The sequence below is a fragment of the Petaurus breviceps genome, unplaced genomic scaffold (assembly GCF_028583685.1).
Source record: "Petaurus breviceps papuanus isolate PSGF00001 unplaced genomic scaffold, PetGlider_PUasm1.0 186, whole genome shotgun sequence".
NCBI lineage: Eukaryota > Metazoa > Chordata > Mammalia > Diprotodontia > Petauridae > Petaurus > Petaurus breviceps.
The window spans coordinates 48530739-48541107 of NW_027185798.1; the positions used below are offsets into that span (position 1 = coordinate 48530739).

The following is a 10369-nucleotide window of genomic DNA, read 5'->3' on the forward strand; positions in this document are numbered from 1 at the left end:
TTGTAAGGATCACATGAGAGAATATTTGTAAAGCACTTAGTACAGTACCTAGCACATAACAGCTACTACATAAATGCTTAATTCTTTCTCTTTCCTTCCTTCCCTCCCTAAACTGACCTACTTACTGTTTCTCAAATACTACACTGAATTTCCCATCTCTGTTCCTTTGTACCATGCTTGGGATGCTCTATCCCCTCACCTCGACCTTATTACGTTTCCATGACTTCCTTCAAGGCTCAGCTAAAATCCCACCAATTTTAACAAGGCCTTTCCTTGTCCCTCTAGCTGCTAGTGCCTTCTCTTTAGATGACCCTTTTACTTATTCTGTATACATCTTGCACGTACTTAATTATTTACATGTTGTCTCTGCCAGGTCCTTGAGAATAGGGACTCTGCTTGCCTTCCCTTGGATCTCAGTGCCTGAGCCTTAGTAAGTGCTTAATAAATGGTCATCAGACACGAAATTTTCAGTTTCTCCCTGTCTATTGGATGCTTCTCTTCTGCCTACAAACAAACCCATGTCTTCCTCAGCCTCAAAAATCCCTCACTTGCTCCTACATCTCCATTAGCTACTGTCCTATATCTCTACCCTTTCCTGGCTAAACTGTTGGAGAAGGGCCATCTGCTATTAGTTCCTCTACTTCTTTTTCTGAATTTCTTCTTAACTCTCTTGAAGTCTGGCTTCAAACCTTATCATTCAATTGACACTGCATTCTCTGAAGTTTCCAATTATTTCCCAATTGCCATATCTAGTCCTTTTCCTCATTCCTCATTCTTCTTGACTTTCTGAAGCCTTTGGCAGTCAATTACCTTCTCCCTGATACTCCCTTCTCTCTAGGCTTCCTCATATCCAACAAGTTGCCAAATATTGCTGATTCTATCTCTACATCTCTCATGAACTTTCCTTCCTTTCACACAACCATCACCTTGGTTCTCACATTGACTATGAGTCTCACAGTTCATAAGGTTCCAGAATTCCCTTAGGTCTCTTCTTTTGCCAACCCATCTCTCTTTTCCAAATGTCAAAGTACTATTCTTAAAGCACATCTGACAGTGTCATTACCCCATCTCAATAGACTACAAAAGAATGCTCTCTAATATCTCCAGGAACCAAAGAAAGTCAATCATTTATTTACTTTTCAATCCTATGTAATCTACAGGAAGAGCAGACAACTCTTCCCAGGAATTTTGTTGTGAAATTGGCCTACATGCAGTATCTTAGACACAAAAGTTTGTCTCCTGTCCTTATATCTAGAATGCACTCACTCTTTATTTCTGCCTTAGAATTCCTAGAAACCTTCAGTGCTCCCTCCTCCAAAGCCTCAGCAGGCTTTTCCTGTTCTGCTCAGAATGATGCCCTCTCCACCTTGAAATTTCTTTGTATACACTTACTAATTATTTCCTCTAGGATTGATGATGTATAGTGAATAAAATGCTGAATTTGGCAAAATCAGGAAAATCTGACTTCAAATCTTGCCTCAAATACTAGCTAGTTATGAGACCCTGAACAAAAACATAACTTTGATTTCTTCATTTGTAAAATGAAGATAATAGTAGCATCTGGCTTACAGAGTTTGTGAGACCAAATGAGATAGCATATGGAAAATGTTTTGCAAACCTCAGAGTGCTTTATAAACTCATTCTAAGATATAAATCTGGCATTTAAAGCCTAGTAAAATTTAGTTCCAACCTAATTTTCCAGACTTATATCCTATTAATCCCTTCAACAATACAATCTACATTCCAACCATACTGTTCCCTGACTCCCTGTCTATGCAGCACTTTTCAGGTTGTCCTCCATATCAAGGATACTCACCTCCCCTTTCTGAATTCCTAGGTTCCTTCATGGTTCATGTGAGTAACCAGACTTTACATGAAGCCTTTCCTCACCCTCCCAGCTTTATTTACTTAGCTCCCTATATGTACACTGTAACACTCCCAGGAGAATGAAAACTCCGGCGGCCAGAATCTGGTTGGTTCCCTTTGTGTCTCTGTATTCCCAGTGCCTGGCACACAGGAAGCCCTTCACAAATGTTTGTGGAATGCACTGTCCTGTCATGTCAGACCTCAAGCTACTTTCACCTGTACTAGGTGGGCCGATAACAGCCCTTCTTCCTATTGTAATGGTGTTCTTTTCTAACGCGGGCTCAGACGTGGGGCAGCGTGAACAGCTTCACTGGTGACCCAGCGGCGCGCATCCACAAATAGGATGTCAGCAGAGGCCGCCCAGCCCAGTCAGCCCACAGGCATTTATTCATTACGTGGTGTCGCTGCCAGAGCTCCAAAGCCAAGTGTGGGGCAGTAGCGGAGAGGCTGCCCCAGGGGAAGGGGGCACAGCAGCTCCCAGGACCGTCCCCAGCGCGGCTTCGGCGGGCACCGCTCTGACGTCTCACCTCAGAGGCACGGGAATAATCAAAAGCTGCCGACTCTGTGTGCCCACATACCGTCCGGGCGGAGCTGGAGGTATGGGTGTACGCACAGATCCAGACGCGTGCGCTCCGCTCAGCGCCGTGTATTTTGTTCCTCACCTGGCGCTTCAGCTCCTCCGAGACAACGTGTATGTACATATGTGTTGTGCGTACACATACACACACATGTGTTGATGCGGACCAGCCGACCTGGTCTTTTCCCTGTTCCTCACTTGCGCATGTGTGTACGTGTGTGCATATACACACGGCTTGTACACACACACACCCCAAGACACCTTCTCCCGGCAGGAGCATTTTTTCACACTGAGGGAGACACCAATTCCCGGCCATCTTCCCGGCTCCGCCCCCTCCGCGCCCCGCCCCGCCCCGCCCCTTGAGCAGGACTGAGCCCCAAGCCCGAGCCGCAGAGCCGGGCTGCAGCCGGCCGCTGGAGGGAGCCGGGAGGCGGGGGCCAGTGGAGGGGGCGGGGCGAGGACGGGTGGGGAGGGGGAGGGGGCGCTCCCCCCGGGGCTGAGGAGGCAGAGGCAGAGCCTCTCTCTCCCCTCCAACACTCCCCCCCCCCCGGGAGCCGCCCGAGGCAGACGAGGGAGGGAGCCCCGGCGGAAGGGGAGCCGCGCTCCGACAAGAACGGGGCCAAGGGGAGGGTCCCGAAGCAACAAGTGGCTCCCCCCACCCCGCCCGGGACGAGGACCAGGAGGAGGCCCCACCGGCCTCCGCGGCACTCACTCTGCCACACGACGCTCTTCAGACCCCGCTCCTCCGCCGGCGGCGCCATTTTCTCTTGCAAGTCTTAGCGGCCGCGGCCCCAAGCAACTTCTGGTCCCGGGGAAGGAGCAGCGAACCGGACGGACTGACGGGAAGGCCCCGCCCCCTGGAGGTGGTACCAGAGAACGCCCCGCCCCGCCCCGCCTGGCCCCTCCCCGTGACGTCATCGGTCCAGGAAGGGTTGTTTTCCCTCTGGGACAAAGGCTCAGCCCCGCGGGTGGAGATCTCTGTTGAAGGGACGTGGAGCGTCCCCTCGTGGGAGGCCTATTGTCTTTTGGTGCTTTATAAATCCATACATATAATAACAATGATGGAGGACACGTGTTTATAGCGCTTTAACGTTTGTGGAGCTCGTATAATTGCCCCCATTTCACAGGGAAGGAAACTGAGGCTCAGAACGGTTAAGTGACTTCCTAAGTGTTGCAACGTGGGATTTGAACCCAGATCTTCAGGACTTCCAGTCTGGCGCTCCATCCGCAATGCCCATGAGGACTTTACCTTGGAAAATTAGGGGAGAGATGACTATCCAAGAAGGAGATAAAGAACAAGCCAGTAGAGAGGCAGGTGGAGAAGCCAGAGAGTGCCTCTGAAACAAAGGGAGAAGTCTCTAGCTGGTCGGCGACCACGCCTCACATCCATCCATCCTGAACTACCTGGCACGTCTTGCCACCTGTTCTAATGTTGTTCTTCAGTCTTTTCCGACTCTTCAAGACCCCGTCTGGGGTTTTCTTGGCAAAGACACTGGACTGGTTTGCCATTCCCTTCTCTGGCTCATTTTACAGATGAGGAAACTGACAGCAAGCAGGGTTAAGTGACTTGCCCAGGGTCACACGGCTAGTAAGTATCTGAGGCCAAAATTTGAACTCAAATCCTCCTGACTCCAGGCCCAACACTCCACTGCACCACCTAGAGGCTTAATTCATTAAGGGCCTACAACATGCCCAGCACATAAGCTATGGGAATCTCAGGGAGCTCATACGGTTGGGGCATGGACCTGCAAACACATCTGTACTAACAAGATATAAACAGGATAAATTAAAGATAATCAAAAGATCACTTAGTTTTTATTGCATGAGGAAGTATCTCTGCCAGAGATGTCATGCATTAGCACATATGAACCATTCTTTTGGCTTTGTCTGCCCCTTGTGGATCTGTGTTGCATCGGTTTAAAATTTTCAATCTCCCTGTCCCTTAGACTCTGCTGGCCCAAACTAAGACCCCTAGGATTCTGCAGGATCAGCCTCGCTTCAGTCACATAGCAAGACAACAGCTACTTGGTTTGCCCTGTTCCTTGTACGTCCTACTGGCAGCCCTGAACCATGTGATTCATATAATCATAGATCCAAGCTATTTCCTAGGTTGAAGTTTCACATCTTAGCTTTACAGATGACAAAATGGAAACTCCGGGAAGTTAAATGGCCTTTTCACAGTCATAAAGGGAATATTGATAGAGACAGGATTTGAACCCAGATCCTCTTACTCCAGGCTTTGATCTTTCCACTATGTCAAATGCAGTCAGGTTATGTTTGAATGAGAAGCATTTCCTAGGGATTGGTGGTATGGACGCAATGAGACTGATGACAAGGAAGTTTTAAGCAGTAAGATTCTTTCCCCTTCAATTTAATGGCTCCTATAATGTGCTTGCAAGAGACATATAGCAGGCTGCATCTTGGTGTAGTGAGCAGGGCACTGAAATTTAAATCCAACAGGCCTGTAGGTCTGACACCTACTAGCTCTGTGACCTTGGTTATGTCCCTTCTCTCTGAGAAAATTTAGAAAATAAGGAGGCTAGACTACATCACCTTTAAAGTCTCAAATGAAATCATATTTGTAAAGCTCTAAGCACTGTGCCTGGCAGGTGGTAGGCATTTAAGAAATGCTTGTTTCCTTTCCCCTTCCCTCTTCTAGCTTCCAAAACCCTATGACTATACTGACCTATACTGGCAAATGAGAGACCTTGATTCTACTCATAACTTTGTCCCTCACTAGCTTTGTGACCATGGGAAAGTCACCTTTACACCCATAAATCTCAATTTCCTCAAGGTGGGCCTGCCTCTGAACATCTCTGAATATCTTGGTTCATCCAGTTTTACCACAAGTGACCAGAATTTCTGGACTTTGAGAGTCTGCCTCAATCCTTCCCCTCAGCCATGCTTAGTGATCCAGTCTGACCTCCTTTGAGCCTTTGGTTTCAGCCTTCTGTTTCTGTACTGGGTGCTAAGACTCAGTCTTCTTAACCATGTTAGGCTCAGATCAGTCTTAATGATGCCCACAGAGGCAAGAGCTGTGCTTAACCCAGATTGGAACCTTCATGGCTTTCCAGTCTCCTCCCCTCCAGTCATCATTGTGCTTTTCTTTGGAGGGCTGACTTTATGAGTTATATGGTCCTCTAGACCAGAGAAATTTAGAAGCACCAAAAAATTACCTTCTTACGTGTGGAAAGAACAATGGACCTAAGAGTCAGAAGTCCTGAATTCAAATCCTAACTCTCCTTGCTATTTCCTGTGTGATGTTTTACAAGTCACTTAATCTTTATGGGTCTCAGTTTCTTCATCCATAAAATGGACAACTGAACCAAATGATATTTCTAACATCATTTCTAACTCTGAATTCCTGTGATTCTTTGGTTTCCTCAAGTACCTTACTGCTCTAAATCCTGTGATCCCACTTTCTCTGATTTGAATTTCTCTATTAGAGATTCAGTGTTTTAGGTGCCTCTTTAGCTTTTTGTCTCTCCATTAAAATGCAAATACCCTTGGGATAAGAAAGTGAGTCTAGGGGCTGCTAGGTGGTGCAGTGAGTAAGAGCTCTCGAAGTCAGAGGACCCGAGTTTGGTTCTGGCCTCAGACACTTAACACCCCCCCCACACACACACACACAAACTAGCTGAGTAACCTTGGGCAAGTTACTTAACCCCAAATGTGCTCCAAAAGGCAAAAAAAAAAAAAAAAAAGTGAGTCTACCAGTCACATAGTGAATGAGAGGCTCTGCTTCACGTTCTTAGGCTTTTTAGGGGGAGGGCGTGAGAGGGATGGGGGAGACAGCTAGGTGGTACAGTGAATAGAGGGCTGGATCTGGACTTAGGAAGATCTGAGCTCAAATGTGGCCTCAGATACTTACTAACTGTGTGATCTCGGACAAGTCACTTAACCCTGTTTGCCTTAGTTCCTCATCTGTACAAAATAAGCTACACAAGAAAGAGGCAAACCACTTTGGTATATTTACCAAGAAAACTCCAAAATGGAGCACGAAGAGTCAGACACAGCTGAACAACAATAAAAATACAGGAGGGGAAATAATGAATTTCGGCCATCCTTCCCCCACCCCCAGGCTTCAAATAGATTACTCTTTCCACCCCTCCTGCCTCTTTCAATCCCTGATTTCCTTCAAAGTTCAGTCAACAAGGCAAGTTGACTAGAATTTATTAAGCACCAGGCATGATGCTAAACACTGGAAATCCAAAGAAAGACTAAAAACTGTCCCTGGTCTCAAAGAACTCACAGTCTAATGGGGAAGACAGTAAGCAAAAATCCATGTACAAACAAGATATTTCTGAAAGAGGATTTTTAAAGATCTAAGAATGATCTTCTAAGAGTTGTCATCAGGAACTCCATTTTGTTCTGTATTTGCTGGGGAATTTTACTATGTTATATCTCAACAAAATGTCTCTCCTTCAGTAAACTCAGAGAATCTTAAAAACTCAAGGATTGTTCCCTTTTCTTTTATCTTATTTGATAAAGCACTAGGAGAGCCTTAGCAAATGCTTGTTGACTGACTGATAAAGGACAGATTTTCTTTGGTCTGGTGTAAATGACTATATTCCCAGTAACAACAATAGTAGTTAACATTTAAATAGCATCTACTACAAGCCGGACACTGTGTCATACTTTGTAATTATTTTCTCATCTGATCCTCACAACAGCCCTGGGAGGTAGGTGTCATTATTATCATTTTTACAGAGGAGGAAACTAAGGCAAACAGAAGTTAATTACTTTCCTAGGGTCACGGAGCTAGTTGAACTCAGGTCTTTGTGACTTGAGGACCCAAAGCTATCCACTGCTCCATCTAGCTACCCCCTGGACACATTCTGTCTTTTGTAACAATTGAGACATCCTCTTTTTCTTTTAATAAATACCTTTTTCCTTCCTAGGCCTCTCTGCTCTTACCAAAATTGCTTTGTATGAGATGTGTTTCTTATCTCTTTTGTTACTGTCTCTGGGTCAAGGAGCTAAGAAGGAGAGGGGGGAAAACACACATACACAAACACACACCCTCTCACACTCATTTATATGGTACTTTCAACAGTAATAGGAATGTTTGGAAGAAGAAAGGGTTTGGGGAAAAGATAATGGATACGGTTTTGAATGTGCTGAATTTAAAATGTCTACAGGACATTTTCTTTGAGATGTCTAATAGGCAGTTGGAGATGAGAAACTGGAGATCAGGAGAGAGGTCTGGGTTGCATGAATAGATGAGAATCATGTACATATAAATTATAATTGAATCCCTGGATGTTGATGAAATCATCAACTAAGGGAGCATAGAGGAAAAGGACAAGGGGCAGCTAGATGCCGCAGTGAATAGAGCACCAGCTCTGGAGTCTGGAGGACCTGAGTTCAAATCCGGCCACAGACATTTGACACTTTATTAGCAGTGTGACCTTGGCCAAATCACTTAACCCCAATTACTTTGCCTTCCCCACTCCAAACACAATGGAAAAGAGGACCCAGGACAGAGTCTTGAGAGACGGAATCTCTAAAGGCCCTAATCAAATGAGAAAACATTTATCAATCACCTGACACATAATAGTAGGTACTAAATAAATGTTTATCCTTTCCGCCTTATCCATAGTTATTGGGAGATGAAGATTCAGCAAGGGAGACTGAGAAGAAATAATTAGACAGGTTGGAAAAGAACTAGGAGAGAGTGGTGTCATGAAAACCTAGAGAAAAGAAAATATCAAAGGTAAGAGAGTGATGGATTGTATCAGATTTCTTCTTAGAATCCCTAATTTGCTTCAAAGCTGACTGAGCCCAGATGCTGCCTTCAAAGTGAAACCTTTCCTTTTCCTATCAGCTGTCAGAGCCTCCCCTCTCACCCCCAACTATGTTGGATATGTTTTGTGTATGCCTACAAATGTACCTGTTTTCTCTCTGGGTGAATTGTAAGCTCATCAAGGGCAGGAACTGTTTTGCTTTTGTCTTTGTATCTCTAGCATGGTACTTGTCACATGATAGTTAATGCGATCCACGTGTATTTATATAAGTAAATTGTTTGTCTATGTATGCAGGCTTGGTGTGTGTACCTGACTTCTTGTGGTCCAAAGATTGTGTAACTGTTATAATTGTATATGGTTATAAGAATATAAGGACAAATATTCTTTGTGTGACCAACAATTTTGTGTTATTTTTTTATGTTATCCTTCTTTAAAAAAAAAAAAAAGACTGGACTGACAGCAATCCTTGTGTGGTTGAACAGGCTTTAAATCCTTTCCAGCAGAGAATTTGTGCAGTGTGTCATCTGATTAGCATCTGTAGTCACTCTCAGAAAGCCCTCTGTCTGAGAAGCTAACTCAGAAGATTTCCTTTTTGGGGAAATTTTCCCCCAAGAAGAAAAGCTACATTCTTCACAGACTAGCATACCTTTCAGCTTCTGAGCTTTTGCCCCCAAAGAACACTTAAGGGGCCATGTTCCAGCAAACCCTTAACATGTCTCTTCTGCCCTCCCATCTGTATTCCTCTGTTGTCTCTACTACCAAATCTCCAGACTTTCTTCACCATGCCTGTAATGGGAATGTAAATTTTTAAGATCTTCCCTGCCCCTAGGCTAAAGTGCACCTGGAGCCTGGGGTGGCAGGCTTGTTTTTCAGTAGATACTTTTTGATTGGGCAGTGGGTCAATAAGGTTGTTACATTCTCTGACTCAGGAGAAGGCTATATAATCCCTGATGTGAGGCTTTGCTTTGGGGCTCGCTTTGAGAAGTGTTCTGTGATTTGATCAGATGAGACTCTGGGAAGCCATTGTTGAGAGCCCCTTGGCTTTGAAAAACCCAGATGTTGTTTTGGGGCTCACTTTGAGAAGTGTTCTGTGATTTGATCAGATGAGACTCTGGGAAGCTGTTGTTGAGAGCCTCCCGGCTTTGAAAAACCCAGATGTTGATTTGGTATGGATGTAATGGTTGGACAGTTTGGAAATCTGTCTACTTGATCTGTTTCTCTGTCTTGATAATTCTGTCTGTATATTCTGAAGTTCGGGGTGCTGACCTTTTTCCCCTGAACTAGGTAAACCATACATATTTGACTGATTAAAGTAAGCTTGTTAACCCATTTTGAGTTGCTTTCCTTTAACAAAGCAGATCTAAGAACCTGTGTTGGCAGCCACTCTGGTTTTGGACACTGGGGTGCTTGCTGATACAATGCCACAGCATCCTCACCTTGGAAATTCTTTCTACTCCTGCCCTTTTCACATTAGAAATACACTTTGTCCCTGAGACCCCTTCCTCCAATTGGTCTATTCCTCCCAGAATCTCCATTTTAAGGAAAGTGCCCAGGCCACGTTTTCATTCCTCTGTGTGCACCATTCCTGTCCCTATGCAGGTCCTTTCACCTTCCCCTCTCCCACAATTTTTACCTTTTTTTATATGTTGTCATTCTCCATTAGAATGTAAGCTCCTTGAGGACAGGGATTGCCTTTCTGCTTAGATTTGTATTCCCAGATGCTTAAGGCAGTGCTTGATACATATATGTAAGTACATTATAAATGCTTATTGACTTGCCTGGACTCCCTGCTTGTGATAGCAAAGAACAGATGCTTAGATAGCCCATTCCATCTTTATGCCTCATCCCAAAACATTGTCCTGTGGAATAGTAAATTAGGGACAGCAAATTGTCTATACTTTGGGACTTCAACATGGAGATGCTCACATTGCTTGGCTTCACTGCAGGGTTTTGACTTGCAGACAGATGTGCACTTTCACTTGGTGCTCAGGAACTGAGTAAAATAGCTGAAGAAGCTGGTGGGAGCTTTGGATTTCACAGTCCTGTAGGAAGTTAGGGCATACTTTACAATCCTTTGGCATTGGGTTCAAACTCAAATTTTGCATCTGAAGTTTATAGCACTTATATTCGTGGTCACCATACTACTATTTATATTTTTGTTCTTCTTCCCAGACATTCT

General features: G+C 44.8%; 1 protein-coding gene and 1 long non-coding RNA gene across 6 annotated transcripts in view; one reads left to right on the forward strand and one right to left on the reverse strand.

The window, feature by feature from the left end:
• STXBP3 (syntaxin binding protein 3) overlaps positions 1 to 3320 on the reverse strand; it is a 54572-nt gene extending 51252 nt beyond the window's left edge. Inside the window, exon 1 of one of the 4 annotated variants that reach the window (XM_069090477.1) lies at positions 3156 to 3320. In XM_069090477.1, the coding sequence (XP_068946578.1) occupies positions 3156 to 3204 (49 nt within the window). In that variant the 5' untranslated portion in view covers positions 3205 to 3320. Of the gene's footprint in view, positions 1 to 2528; positions 2691 to 3155 lie in introns of those variants that run through there. The other 3 variants (XM_069090479.1, XM_069090476.1, XM_069090478.1) reach the window with 3 other exon arrangements.
• Positions 3321 to 3452: 132 nt separating this feature from the next.
• LOC138162925 (uncharacterized) overlaps positions 3453 to 10369 on the forward strand; it is a 61765-nt gene continuing 54848 nt past the window's right edge. For both annotated transcript variants that reach the window (XR_011168749.1, XR_011168748.1), the window contains exons 1-2: positions 3453 to 7125; positions 8046 to 8159. This is a non-coding gene — a long non-coding RNA (uncharacterized lncRNA). The remainder of the gene's footprint in view (positions 7126 to 8045; positions 8160 to 10369) is intronic.